The sequence below is a fragment of the Acyrthosiphon pisum genome, chromosome A1, assembly GCF_005508785.2.
Source record: "Acyrthosiphon pisum isolate AL4f chromosome A1, pea_aphid_22Mar2018_4r6ur, whole genome shotgun sequence".
NCBI lineage: Eukaryota > Metazoa > Arthropoda > Insecta > Hemiptera > Aphididae > Acyrthosiphon > Acyrthosiphon pisum.
This window is the reverse complement of record NC_042494.1, coordinates 165,720,917-165,737,449: the sequence shown is the minus strand read 5'-3', so window position 1 is coordinate 165,737,449 and position 16,533 is coordinate 165,720,917. Positions and strand designations below refer to the sequence as shown.

General features: G+C 27.6%; 1 protein-coding gene across 5 annotated transcripts in view; it reads right to left on the bottom strand.

Moving 5' to 3' along the window:
• Positions 1-5,934: 5,934 nt before the first annotated feature.
• The window catches only part of Sdi-1 (amino acid transporter), a 43,381-nt gene continuing 32,782 nt past the window's right edge, over positions 5,935-16,533 (bottom strand). For 4 of the 5 annotated variants that reach the window (XM_029486003.1, XM_008191847.3, XM_008191846.3 and 1 more), the window contains exons 2-9: positions 15,291-15,532; positions 15,054-15,204; positions 13,352-13,476; positions 12,915-12,999; positions 9,607-9,879; positions 9,344-9,522; positions 9,098-9,270; positions 5,935-7,496 (exon numbers count right to left, since the gene is read on the bottom strand). In XM_029486003.1, the coding sequence (XP_029341863.1) occupies positions 7,177-7,496; positions 9,098-9,270; positions 9,344-9,522; positions 9,607-9,879; positions 12,915-12,999; positions 13,352-13,476; positions 15,054-15,204; positions 15,291-15,445 (1,461 nt within the window). In that variant the 5' untranslated portion in view covers positions 15,446-15,532 and the 3' untranslated portion in view covers positions 5,935-7,176. 5 annotated transcript variants of the gene reach the window in all.

Sequence of the window (16,533 nt, the reverse complement as noted above, 5' to 3'; positions counted from 1 at the left end):
TCTGAATTACAAAAAGTAAAAACAAAAAACGATTATATCGGAAACTGTTGTTCCGTAAATGTTAACCTTTTCCCGCTATTTTTCCCAACTGTTGAGCGTACAGCCGTTGAGGATATATGTAATTTATAAGATTTTCAAATATTATGTTAACCCACTTCCTATTTACCAAATACGAGATTAAATTTTATATCAGAAAACACCTTCGAATTGGCCTCAACGTAGTTGAGTATAATGGAGTAAAATTGAGAATAATCTGCTTCGAAAAAATTTCATCTGACACAAATGAAAAATGCACATCATAAAACTAATATAAAAATACCTAGCAGAGAGGAACAAAATATTATGTACTCTATCGCACCACACATACATTTTGATTTTTTTTTAACTTTCGTATTTTAACGAGTTAAGACATTGGGACATTCGTTGGTCGGACTTAGTTTCGAAGTTATAGCATTTTGAAGTTTGCTTACTTATTACCACCATTACGCGTGTTGTAAAAATACCATAACACAGCGATGTTATTCCGGAAGCTTGTATAGTAATGATTTCAGCCATCAGCTACGCTGATTAAATAATTGTATTATATCTAAAATAAAACAATAACGTGCATAATTTTGCAAAAAAAAACACACACCACGATGGTATACCCCCATCCCATAATAATAATAATAGTAAATTATTCGAGTTAAAAATCATACAATAATTAGAGTATGATACGCATTAATTGAAACGCGTAATACGAATGAGGCAGAACTCCGTGGCAGAAAATCGCGAAATCGAAAGGCTATACATAACAAACATTTTCAAAATCAAGTCCAACCGAAAGATGATGAATGTACCATCGTTTTTCACTCGTAGAAATCAAATCAAAAATCGCGAGTGGCGAGATAAGGTAAATCCGATTTACACATCGTCAAACGTTTATCAGGTGTCTGAAAAATTGTAGATAAGTTTGCACTAGGTTTATTATAATCAATAATTACTTTTGAGATGAAATAATATATGTACAACTATAAAAAGGTACTAAATAAAATGTTTATTACAATATAATTTAATGCGATATTTGGTCATTTACTATTTTTAAAATACAGCTGTATTCAGATAAACTACCTACCTATACCTATTGTTTTGTATTTTATTTATTTGCATAGGTAGCTCAACAATAAATTATTACCTACGTAAACATTTCCGATATTTTAACACTAGGTACCTATACATACCTAATTCTATAATAGTTTTTTTTTTTTTTTTAAATTATTATCCTCTTTTTATCGTATTATACACATTACACTGATACACAATAATATATACGCATTTGTATATAATACTTGCCTCGTGATTTGGACATAATCAGCTCGAACGTCACGATAAAAATTAAAATCTAAACACAATCGCTATTCACTGAGATAACGCATTTGAATAAATTATGTAACGTAAAATGCTTCAAGGTTTATTATTATTATATATATATATATAATTTATACGAGTTATTATACTGATCACTCGAATTCTAGATTCTCTAGGAGCTCCGATCTTTCAGGACAACAGTGTCGATAGGGAATAATGTATATTATAGGTTACCTATAATAGGTATACGAGGGCAGTGGCGTATTTAGGGGGTGTGGCAGTTGCCCCGGGCAGTACTTTTTTGGGGCCAGCAAATTGTTGTGGGAGCTTTAATTCGAAAACAAAGTATAAACAATAATCAATGTCAAGAAACGATGGCGGTTAAAGAGTAGGTTTACAAATCACATCAGCAAGGTTACCTAATAGTAATATCAAAATTTTATTTGTTGGGTAAAAAACCTAAAAATTTAATACAAGGTTCCTAATACTTACATTTTTATAATAACAGTTGAAAAATATTAAAAATCCATAATCATAATCATAATCTTAACATAAAATATAGTAATATTTTTTTCAGGTATTTAAAGTTCAAATCTTGACGTAAAAATCACGAAAATTTACAAATTATTTTGAGTTAGAAATTCATAAAAAAATGTTCTTTTTAGTTCTATAATTTGAAAATGTAGTAAAAGATTCCTTATAAGTTTGTCTACCTTTATCAAAAACAAAAAATGTCTACAAGGAAGTCAAATTAAATTTTTATGAGCGTTTGAAGTTCAAATTTGTACACTGCAACATTCACTCGATTTCTCAATTTCTCATGTAGGTAGTGGTTTTCTTATTTTGTTGTAATTAAAAAACAAATAACTGTAGGTACTTGAAATATTATTGTGAATAAAGTAATTTATTTACCTATTTACGTAGAACCTTGTTTTACATTTTTAATCTTTGGCTATAAAAGTTGAATATTTTATAAATATTTAACCTCTAAATAATTTCTAAATTTCCAATTTAATAAAGGTTGTCAAAAATCGAACTTTAAATGATTATGAAAAAAAAATTGTGCCAATGTATTTTTAATATTTTTCAACTGCTATAATTAACAATATATCAAGAGCTTTGTATTAAATTTTCAAGCTTTTTGACCCATCAAATACAATTTTATTCACATTTATGGAAAAAAAAAACTAAAAAAATTGAAAATTTCCTTATAAAACTCAAAACGAGTCAAAATATTTTGAATATGTTATCAAGTAAAGGCATTGAATAAAATAATAATAATGCAGTGTAAAATCTAGAGTTATTTGTTTTAGAATTACAACAAAATAAGAAAATCGCTACATGAGAAATCGAGTGCGAATATCCAGTATTTTAAAAATTTGAACTTCGAACACTCATAAAAATGTAATTTGACTTTCGGATAGACAAACTTATAGAGAATCTTGTATTACATTTTCAAGCTTTTTTACCCAAAGAATAACATTTTATTGATATTTATATATTCCTAACTTAAGAGAGATATTCATTGGTATTTCCAACATCCAGTCGGGTTACGGACTTATGGATATGTTTCTAATTTCTATCTTTTAGAGTCACACACATTGCCATCCACTTGAGATAAAGTGGTCCGTTGATTTGATCGAATTTCATTTCTATATTAGGTATATTTTTAATATGGTATAACGTTTCGACGAATCCGAAATTCAGCTAGTTCGGTGAGTAATAGTATTATCCACTAGGTACACAATGTACGAAATAATAATAGAAATCTATTGAACAATTAAATTGTTAGCTCTATTTTTAGTTATAGTTTATCTCATATTCATAATATACCTACAATAAACCTACCAATACTATAATCAGTTCCTTATTGTTTATTATTGTAACACCGGATTTTAACAAAAAAAAAAAGGCATTAAAAGATTAGGTAATTTATTATTCAACAATCAGATATTAGGGTTAAAATAATTTCAGTCACTCCATAACAATATGACCATGAAGGTTATAAAATAATAAATAATTATAAAAATAATAGTTCATAGCACTATGTACCTACACTATTAATAATAAAAGTATTATTAATAGTAAAAAATACAGTCGTAGGTATATATATTATTACACAACGAGTGTGGATGTGTGATACGAAGAGTTAAAAAAAAAGATTAAGATTGCAATTATTTAATTTAAGCTATTGATATTTCAACTAATTATTCAACTTTGAACGTGTATGAATATTTGCAGTGTAATTTGGCAAAAGAAAAAAAAAATTAATATTTTTTTTTCCAATTTGCTGATAGTTGTATACCTTTGATCGACACATTTTGAGCACGTGGTCGAAAAATTTGATTAATATATAATACACGTGACTCGACAGATGCGGACTTATTTCCATCACCATTAAATCGCATCACTTATTACAGACAATCACATGCTACAAATGTCCGATTATTATTCAGGTGAGTAATTTTATAATTATCTACTTGTAATAATATGAACAGCGTTTTTCTAAATTATATGTAGCTAATTTTAATGCAAATTATTTATCTTCAACTGAGACCCTCAGAAACGGTTATAATATGGTATGCATTATCAAATTCAAATTATACGTCAAGTTGAATAGAACTTTGTAATTCGCGATAATATACCTAGGTATATAAAAATGTAAATATGTTTATGTATTATGGTGCTTAATGCCTATACAAGTATATAATTTACAATACATATCACATATATTGCAGTGTAGCTCATACAGTGCTTATACCTTTGATGCGTTTTAAAATAGTCGAATTAATGAGATGACTAGATGAGCCACATAATCAAATTATGACGTCGGTACATTATAATATGTTCGGAGTTGGTTTCTAATAATTAAAATAATTAAATGTAAATGTTCAGAAAAATCTTATGTTACTTATATTTCTCTAATTAGAATACTACCTACTGCATATACTGGCAACAAAAACTATAATGACATATAATAATTAGATGACATTTATTTTAACCTCCTCCAAGACTTAAACACTCCATAATACCGGAAAGAATTAGAATCCTGATTTTTGAAGGAATGCGCAGAAAAAATGTTATTGTGTGTGTTGAAGAATTTTGCATTATGCTTATGCACATGTCTTGGAAAATTTTATTGTTATATATAAGTACATAATTTTACTTTTTATGCCTGGATTTTTTATGTATTGTGTTTTTACATTTTAGAGCTTATTTTCATTTTGTCAAATTTGTTATTTGAAATGCCTATAAAAAAAATTGTGCATTCGTATTTTTGAGATTTTTAAATTTCAGAAATAAATAAGAATACATATTATTATGAAAAACCTTTTATTAAAATTATAAGTCTTGGCTATAAAAATAAACATTTTTGAGATTTTTAAATACAAATCAATTTGCACATTTTGGGGTTATGATGAAATTCGAAAAAATTTTAACTTTAAATACTTATAAAAAAAATTGTGACTATATAAAAAAAGTCAAAAATTTCAAAACCTGTAAGTGGCATTGAAGAGCCAATATATTTTGTAATATCTAATAAATGCAAATATGAATATTCATGTCCATAACTCTTCAAAACAAAATAAATTTTGTTAAAAACTGGTTTTTTAAATTAGTGTCAGGGACCAAACTCGTATTCACTTGTATTTGGGGGGGGGGAGTATTCGAAAAATATGTACTTGCTAATAGGTGTTCATATTTTTGGTTTATTCGTATACCACATTTTATATAGCTGCTGCTTGCTATTTATTTTAGGGGTACTTTTTATCACTTGGTGTTTTCAACATGAAAAAATGAATGTAAAAACTATTTTAGTAATCTTAATTTTAACATTATTAAGTTAAATTTGATTAGACAATATAACATTCATAATTGGTTGTGTACTTGTACCAAAGGTTGACTTATATAAAATATCATGTACCTTTAAAAACAAAAAAAAAAGCAAATAAGTGCAGCGGGGTGGAGTATGTCACTATGTCAGCGGTGTTGGAAGTTTGTCCATCATCCCTTCTGTCCTCAGACAGGATAGTATATTATTATAATAATTATTACAGTATTCGATTTGAATGCAATGACTGCATTCGATAAAAAGCGGAGGATCAGTGTAACAATTAATAATTATATGTATCTAGCAATATATGTATTTATATACCATAGAAATTAATTTGTTTAATAAATAATATTATATAATTTGAAATTAGATTCATAAATTATGTTTGTGTTTAATAGTAAATTGAATAAACAAAAATAAATATAAATCTAAATTCATACATTTTCATTATTTTAGCGGTTATTTTAAAATAGTTTTTATGGTGATAAACAAAGCGCTAGAAAAAAAATAGCAATAGGGTATTTTGGTGGTTTTTCCCATTGCATTAAAAAACTATCAAGAAAATCGAAAAATCTTGATCCAATTTGCTAAAAGATAAGATGCTATATTATGCTGAAATCGAAGCACTCTTTCTGATAGAAATGTTGTTTACAGGATAAAAAAAATAAATACATAAATAATAACATTATTGTAAAACCATTAGCTTCCTCGCTCCAGTCAGAATCTAAAATACACATTTAAAACTCGTGATATTATAAGGAAAATACAGATTCATTTAATTTTTTTTTTCAGTAAATCATAAATAATAACATGATAATATAAATTCTAAATAATATAAAAGAGTAATATAAATCAACTTAGTCTAAAATATAGGTAAGTGTTATAACACGTCATGCAAACTGCAAAGTCATTTCTAAATTATAATGTTAAAGCTAATTAATGTTCTTAGTGTTAAACCTATTCAATAAAATAAAATATGTAATACAGTTTAAAATAAAAATAAAAATATTTATAAGTATATATATATATATATATATATATATATTATAATATGAGCAATGACTAATTGTTTTTTAGATATAAAGTAAACATTGGATTCGAGTGGGTATAATAATATTATATACCTAATAGTAATATGCATTACAGTTATTTACTTAAAATAGTTTGTGTTGCTATATCAAATCGTGAGTATATAATTACAAAATATAGTGTTAACTTAAAAACAATTTGTAGAAAACAGCGTAAAAAAAGAGAAAAAAATCAAGTTTAACAATATTATTAAAGTGAACAACACGTAGAGCTATATATAATACTTCGTATACAACTGTTACCCGTATATTCTATATAATTACATAGTGTGACTGTGTAAATTTGTAAACTGTGTTTGTAAATTGTAAATAATATTGTAAAAGTCCTCTTACAAATTCGGTTAGTGATATCCATGAATTGGCTCCTATATTATGGCTTTATATAATGAAATATTGATACACATAATGTATATTTTTTTATTATACATAGTATTTTAATTACCCTATAAACAATGTTTTTTCTATGTCTTGATCTTGTATTAAAACGTTCGTTTGATAAATTGTTTTTTACGAAACATGTCCAATAGGATTTCGTTTAGAAAAGCCAACTATGGATTTCAATATTTGGTACAGTGTAAGATATAAATAATTATAAAATTATAAGTTGTAATAATATAATAAAATATATTATTAAAATATCCACGTCTCGTACAATCATAACTATAATACACTAACTTGTATGATATTATTATTATACCCGCGTGCGGTTTAATACGAAGCTTAAACATATTATATTATAATATTTGAGCTTCCGCACGAGGTATAGCGTTCGTATGGACGAGTGGGTGGGTTATATACGCGAGTGGGCGAGCGCGATAATATCGGCGGCAAGTGGCAACGCAGTCTGCGCGATAACGACGATGACGTGTCGCACGACGCCGCCGATGATGATGCGTGGGTGGACGGTCAGTGCACTCCCGGTGCGGTGTAGTTGTTGCCGGTGGTGTTGGTGACGGCGGCGGTGATCGCCACCTTCTGGAACGCGCCAAATATCTCGTAGACACTCGCGTACGTACCGGTAACGAATCCGAGCGCGCCCAATACCAGCGTGACGCAGTTCATCGCCAATCGCCAGTTGAACAAGCCGTAGCCGTTGCCGCCGTCGTCGGCACTGGTAACGGCCATGTGGCACAGTGGCGGGAATATTAGCGCCAAAAACGTGCTGGCCACGGCACCCATCATCGATATGAACAAGCTCAGGTGTGGTATCACGTCAGCTGCGATGACTGAAACACGCAAGGTCACGAACACGTGTTATTCAAATTATATCGTGTACCTATACGAAATTAGGTAATTCGGGTCTTAAGACACGAGTGCTCCTAAACTCAGTCATCATAGTCTTTATATAGTCATGACTATATAATAGTATAATTAACTATACTTGTTTAAAATTCTATTTTTATGTATCGAAATATCAAAAAAAAATATTCTACTTCGAAATTTGAAATAAAAATGTATTTTGTCATTAAAAAGGTAAAAACATAAAAAAAATGATAAAACATCGTAATAGAAATAATTTTTTTCAAAAATATTGTTTTGCAATAATATCAATTTATTAAATGTTGTGCTATGATATGTTCAAAACTTTTCAAATAATGAATATAGACGTCATATAAATAACGCCTTGTGTACATTCATTACAACAGAGTTATTTTACAATTTACAATTAATATAACTAAAATACTCAAAAAACACGACTAACAATTTTATTATTGCACAATTTTAAAACCCTGTATTAAAAATAATTTTATCTATTTAGAATTTAATTGCTCCAATATTCATACCTATAAATTAGGACTGGTGGTATTTATGGTGTCCTCATAACGAGGAGGACGATTTAGAACAAGTGATCCATTCATTAATATAAATGAGTATAGGTACCTATTTAATTTTTCAGAGTTTGGAAAAACTATTCTAGATTGGCCGAAAATACCATATCATAGTACCTATAGGTAACCATAGTTACAAAAAATACCATGTCTAGAGAGTTATTCAAAATACCGTATTACTGGTTATACCGTTAATACCGGTATCAAAATTTAAAATACCGCCAGACCCTAATAACAACTGATGCGATCTATATAAAATGTAGATAACTATAACCAGATAGCTGTTGATGTAGATTAAAATTACACATACAATAGTATGTATTATTTTTTCTTCAAATATTTTTGGGAACTGTATTAAATCCACACTACAGATTTTCTCCATTTTCCTACACCCCACCTAATTACGAACAGAATAATGAAATTAAAACTTTGTCGTCTTACACCAACAATTGTTATGTTAAGGTTTAACGCACTTAAAATATCAAGTAATACTTGTTTTTTCCTCTAAGAATGTAAGAGATACTGTCAGCAAACACTAAAATGTATCCTGCATACTTCAAGTATTGCCCATGTGTATATATAACATATAACTGTATATGATCATTATGATGTTATAGAAATAATTAGAATACAATAAGTCACCACGTACACGTGCTCTGTCGAGTACTCACAATCAACAAGTAGCTATCTACCTAGTACCACCTACCTATACTAGACAGAATATTTCAACGTGAGATTAGAAATAATAATAATATATTGACACATAAAATCCGAATAAACCCAAGACGTGAATGAAAAATCAAACAAACGAGTTGGAACACGCGAATTAGACTTTTCGTATTATAATCTGACACGTAAGCTATGAATGATTCTCATTCACGCCAATGGCGATGCCAAGATGTCGCGAGTATCGTGTATGATATTGAAGTATTGAGATAGACCACAAGCCCCGTTTGAAAATGTAAATAAATAATAATCATTAGTATTTAGGTACTGACATGTAATGAGCACCAGTACTACACGTAAACCCGTATCCCACAGTAAAGGTGATCTGAAAGGTCCGAATCTTTGCTCGACTTTCGGCCATAAGATTTCCACTGGTACGTAGAACTGCAATGTATATGTGCATATGATACCGAACATCATACTCGAAATGACAACTTTAGACAACCTGTGAAATACAAAGTGTTAGGCTTATAATATGCGTGTGTTATAAATATAATAAAATCGTGTAAAATACTTACAAAAATTCTTCTGGCAAGTTTAAAGTGAGGCTGCCTCGCACTGCGTCTCCGAATCTCCAATACCCCATAAAACCGGTAAGAACTATGAGACTCGTAACGATAACCATGCCTACGTTTAGCACTCCGAACGCAGTAGAGAACTGTTTTGGCTTTTTCATTTCCTGCTCTAATGGTAAGACCTGAAGTATAAACGTAAAATATGGATAAAAAAAAAAAATAAATACATAAAATTTACTATCAAATTGTATTTCGATAAAATTTACCAAACTAATTCCTTCGAATGAAAAGATACTGGTGCCGAAATATAGAGGTATTGTCGTCCAATGAGCAATGGCAGATCTTGAAGACAATGGCGGTAAATCAACGGTACAATAGTACAAAATTACAACCAGGCCCACAAGCATACACACATTTGCTATTGCAGACAACCGGGCAATGAATTTTAAACTTCTGATGAGCGATGAAATCATTATAGGCACCATCGATATTAATATACTGACGTGTACGTCTAATTGTATGTTATACCAGCTCAACATCTAAAAACGCATATTAAAGTAAGTAAGTAGGTTACGTTTATTATTTTTTTAACTACTGTCGATGTATTAATAATTTATATTCCAGGCATACTCAAGGTATACCTTCAATATTACCTATGGTAACCTATTAATCAATTATAGTTAAGGGTCTCGGTGCTAGTTTTCAAATTCTCCACAATTCTATAAAATTTAATTCTTAAATTTTATATTTTAGTTGCCACTTCAATTATAAGACGAAACACTAATCTACTGCCCTAAGCCTATTAAGGGGGGGAGGGTTGATAGGGTGTATTATATTGAAAAAAATTACTTTACGGGAATAACTCTCAAGCTTTGTAGAATTGTCGGATTTTTATGACTATTTTTTTATCTGAAAGTAGAAGACTTCCTACAGCTCGCATCGATCTTTGATTTTGTATTTTATTTTAAATAATTGTACCTATTGAAAAATGTGTAAAAAAAATGCTTTTCATCTTGTATATTTTTGGCCATATTATACATTTTGAGAATAAAATATTGAAAAACAGAGATCGATGCGGGCTGTAGAATATTTCTCTCTAGAAATTAAAAAAAAAAATATAAAATTTGGTTGATTCTACAAGGCGGTATCGTTATTCCCGCAGAGTGTATTTTTAAGGAAAAAATGGCATTGGCACCGGCGCCTTAAGTAAAGAAAAAAAAAAGTTGAACAATTATAAAATAAATATATTAATAAATTTAAAATAAAAATTCAGGGAGACATCTTCTTGATATCTCACAATTTCGTACAGTAAAATTATTAAATTAAATCAATTATCATGACAAATATTATTTTTATTATCTTGCTACAGCATTTAACTTTATATTTCCTTAAAAGAATTTATATAGGTAGAAATAAATAATTTACAATATCTTTTAGATTCTGAGTGAAACGATGAATGAATTGATTTTACAATGATGTGTGTTTTTTTTAATTTTTTAATTTTTTTTTGAGTCTGTCATCACCTTTTAGAACAGTAAAAGTGCTTGGATTTTCTTTAACAGTACCTTTTCTGATAGGAAAGTGAATCTAGTTGATACTTTGGGGGGTCAAAAGTAAAAATAAATATCAATAAAATAGAAGGTTCCTATTATATTGTTTCAAAGGCAGATCAAAAAAATTAAAAATCCATAGTCACAATTTTTTTTTATAAGCATCCAAAGTTCAAATATTGACAAAATACGTAAAAATGACGAAAATTTGCAAATTATTTTTAGTTAGAAATTCATGAAAAATTTTCTTTTTAAATCTATAAGATTTGAAAATGTAGTACAAGATTTCTCATAAGTTTGTCTACCTTTTTTTAAAAAAAAATGTCTACAAGCAAGTCAAATTAAATTTTTATGAGCGTTTGAAATTCATATTTTTACAACATTTGATATTCACTCGATTTCTCAGTAACGATTTTCTTATTTTGTTGTAATTAAAAAACGAATGACTGTAGATACTCGAAAATTTCACTGAATGTTTATATTAGTATTTTCTATATAAACGATAAAATTTTGAAAGTAATTTGACTCTTTTTGAGCTGTTTACGGATATTGTCAGTTTTCAATTATTTTAGTTTTTTTTTCTATAAATATCAATAAAGTTTTATCTGTTGGGCCAAAAAGTGTAAAAATTAATACAAGGCTCCTGATATATTGTTACGATAGCAGTTGAAAAATATTAAAAATACATAGGCACAAATTTTTTTTTATAAGCATTTAAAGATCAAATTTTGACAGCATTAATCAAATTTAAAATTTAATAATTATTTCGTAGTTAAAAATATATAAAATGTTCAACTTTTATATCTAAGGATTGAAAATTTAAAACAAAATTCCACGTAAGTAGTTAATTCTGTTACCAAAAAATCTAAAAAATACATAAGCACAGTTTATTTTTATAGTCATTTTAAGCTCAAATTTGGACAAAATTACATATTAAAAAACCTGGAATAACTATTTTAGTTATTTTGTTGTGATTGTATAATACTATTCGTGGGTACTTGAAACTTCTAAAGTATACTATTATATATCTATGATAGTACCAAGATTTGTTGTTGATGTATAACGCGTTCTAAGTACCTAATGGATATTGTGATATAATTAATTTGGAATTTATTATAGATACTTATTATTGGTCAATTTTTTTTTAATACCATATAGATAAGTAGGTATATAATATATCTTATACCTAGACTGACATACCGTCTCCGCTCAGAATCGTTTTTCTTATACAGTGATATTATATCATTGAATTCAAATTTAATACTATCCATTATACAGTGTGATCCACTTGTAACCTACTGTACAGCAGAGCAACATCCACTTACCCACCTTTTTTTTTATTATTATTTAAATTTAAATGGATTTAAAGGTAACTCATCAAGATTTCTAAATAACACATTATAAAATATATACATAATCAATTATATGAAAGAATATTTTAATTATTTATCAATTTTAGTTTTAAATATTGTATAGGTACCTTTAGTGTTACTTACATAATTAAAATTAATTATTAATTAATAAATTTACCACAAATCGTAGTACTAATAAATTATTTATATTTTTGTAAAAATAAAAGCAATTTGATACAATGTCGTAATTTATTTTATTCTAGCTTGTGTAGAACATAAATCCGCACAAATATGTATTTTATTAATATAATTTAAAAAGCAGCTATTAATTTCCTTAAAAATGTAATGTCGTGGTGTTCAATAACACCAAAAGGCTTATATACTTTTCGCAATTATTTTTAATTTGAATGGTTTAAAAACAGTTCATAGTTATAATAAACTAATGAAGCACAAACTTATCATTGATTATATACTTCTAGATTTTGTTTATAGTTGAAAACCAACCGTAATAAAAGTTTGATATCCAATTAAGTTGTTAGTTGTTATACAATATAAATTATCGTGTATTTACGCGTTTTATATGATTGTTTTCACGAGAATAATCCTCACATTTAAATCAAATGTAAATATTGTACTGTAAAAACACATTTTAGAAACAATCATTTACTTTACCTGCTGAATAGATTTTGATACAAATAGAATATAAACACAACAAAATCCCAACTGAGTTATGACTATAAAACTATTCACACTATTCCTGTACAACAAAACAAAACGATTGTAGCAATTAGTAAATATTACTACTAAATATATATATATATATGATATATATATATATATATGATATATATATATATATATATGATATATACATATAATTGTAGAACTTTATCAGAACATATTTCAACACAGTTTTAAGTTGAAAGTAATTCTTTAATAATTGATCCATTATTGAGGAATATTAATTTTACAATAATAATCACGGTATAAAAATAAGTAAGTAATTACATGCTCTGTAGTCATTGTATAATTATTAACCAACGTGTTTTATATAATAATTTAACTAAAACTATGATTAATTATATAAGTTAAAACTGATAGTCACTCACCGAAAAAAAACTGAGTAACTTTGAAATCGCTGTGGTCCAGTTTCAAAAGATAATTCTACTGTCTCGGCAAATTGTGGATTATGTTGTAATTTAAGTTTTTGTTTAACGCTTTTTGAACACTGCACCTAAAAATATAATTATGTTTATGTAATAATTGTATATAGTTAGTCCTATACAGGCTGATTCACCGAGCATGCTCATTTTCTTTTTATCCTTTTAATCGTGCATTTATTCAAGTTACGATTTTTGGAATTTTAACTATTGGTACTTTAAAAATGTTTTATAAAATGCTTCGACTTTTTATTATATATACTTCGGCGCTACAAAATTTATTTTTCAATATAGAACCATCCTTTTTTACTGTAAATTGTTTATTATAACTTGTTTGAAAATCTTTATATGCCTAGGTAAATCGAAATTTGAATGAGTTGATCCGTGTTTGTTATTTTATCCATAGTAGGTTTAAAAGATACGCCCATAAGCCCATATGGGAGTTTAGATTAATTTAAAATCATATAACTTAATTGACATTAATATATATCAACATTTTGTCATACGCAATACGCAAACCTTTTTTTTTTAAATATACTATTAAGGATTATTTACTCTTGGTACATAAAGTTTAATACCTTAAAAACTACTCTGATTCTGAGATACATCAATATTTTCAAAAAATCATGGGTCATACGCCCGCATGTTTGTCGTTGCTTACAACTCAATATACATAAATATACAACAGTAATAATCGTGTGTTGGTAATTGTAATATTAGAATAAATTAATGAATTATCAAACCTAATGGTAAATACATTATCTGCCTTTTAAAATTGGTTTTTATTTATCATTTCAATTTTTAAGCGTGTTATGAGCATTATTATACTATAATATTTCACGTACTCATACAGTACTCAACTTGCATATAACAATTTATAAATATCGTAAATAACGATCTTGGCGTACCTACCAGTTGCGCACTCAAACACCGTTTTTTTTCCATGAGTGAAAAATGATTTGCTTGTGAAAAATGATTTGTTTACATCTATAACGCATGTATTATATTTATTATATTAAAGTTAAGCAAGTAGATCGTGCTAAGTGTTTTTTTTACTATTGTTACTAAAAATTATAAATCGTCCTTTACAATTGGGTTAAATACCTAGTACCTATACTACCTACTATAGGTACAATTGATACAATAATATTCAAAGATCATTTTCAAAAATATTTTTTAGCATACATTGTTTCTTTGAAATCTAAAAAGAGACCAGGAAGTTCTCAGATTGCGAATAAATAAGGAGTGTAATATTTTATCAACCCGATAACCCATTAACTTTTGCATTGTGAAATGGTCTTATTTATAATATAAGCTGAATAAACATTAATAATTTGACATAATATTAGTTAAAATGGAAAATGTTAACAAATTATTTATTTATTATCGTATCAGATTTTAAATAATAATTTCTATTATACCTAAATTTATACGTATTATGAATTAATTCAAAGAGTAACTTGTTAATAGTTACAAACTATACTAATGGGATAAAAGTAACTAAATACATTATACGAAGTCGCCAATGTTTGTAACTTTATAGCTGCAGAAGCCAGTAGTTGAGTACTGCCTGAGCTTATAGAATACCACCATGCGTATAAAAACTGAAATACTTTCGTTGAATGAAAATAATTGTATAATAATTGCTTACTAATACGTGTTGATTGTAAACACAAATGATTCCAATGATAAACGTCAAAACTGGTGATAAAAATAATCCTCCGTTTTTAAATGCGTCTCCCATAGCTAAAATTCCACATCCAACATTTCCTTTCAACATGTTTACCAGTGTATCTAAATAACTAAAACGATTTTCAAAGCTTATATAAAGTATTTATATGATTATATCAAGAAACGTATATTATTGTATATAGTTTATAGCACTTACGAAGTAGGATGAGCAGTTGGATTATAGACAATGGACAATATGCTAAGTCTGTGCTCGGCATTTTCTCTTTTTATCTGTTCGGTTCTGCCATTTGACCGAATATTTACACAATCTGACTTCCATTTTTCTTTGGCCATGTTACCGCTCTCAACCATTAAAAGCGACGAAGTCTCGTCGACGGCGGATTTAGGTGATCTCGATTGTTCGGCTAATATGTCACTTGCAGCCTCAAGGAGTTCGGCCTATAAAAGTAATCGAATAAGCAGATAATTAATTTGAATTCTATACATATTATACATCTAATTTTTAATCTAAACACAAACTTTCACTGTATAAAATATTAAAATGTTTTTGCACTTTTGCTTTTAAAAAAGATTAAAATTATTATTATAACATTGCAGTTGAGACTTAAGGATAAACGCCTGCATAAGAACCTTAACTATAAAATTATAATTAAATAATAATAATATTATAATCGCAGTTACATTATACACCGCAACCACGTTAGTTTCAGACAATATATCATGTATCAATTAAATTTTTTTTTTTATTATCAGATTAAAATAAATTCTATACTTAAACAACGGTATATTATAATCAATTATATAATATAGGTATAAATCGACATCGCTAATTTATCGATGTACCATGGATGCTCTTAAAATTTAAATATAGATTTTATTTTTAGTGGTTAAACTACTGTTATAAAAAGATCATAACGCTGATGAGAAACAACGTTGTAAACGCATTTGAGGACGTATTATAGGAAGAAGATTACTGATTAATAGACCAAGACCCAAAAAGTGACGTTGTTAAATACCTATTTATGGTTAATTTTTGGATATAAATTAAAATAATAGGTACATATTATATGGTAAAACTATTACAAATATATCTACCATGGTATTAAATCTATTTTCTCGTGTGGTTTGCTATATTTCTGCAAGTAGATACCTATAATCTATATATTATTAAAAGTATATTATATATATATAGTTTAACGTAAAAAAAACATTCAATAGTATAGGTACCTATTTTAAGTAACCTGCATGGTACATCAAAAAAAATACTAAATGTAGGTGTTTTAATACACGTATAATCGTTAATTTTAAATACTAGTGTTTATAATTGTAGATTATACTACTATTATAGTACTACACTATTATTTACAGTTTATACATTATACTAGCCAATAAGTACTATACTACATTACTAGTATTATTATAATCAATGGTAAATTATC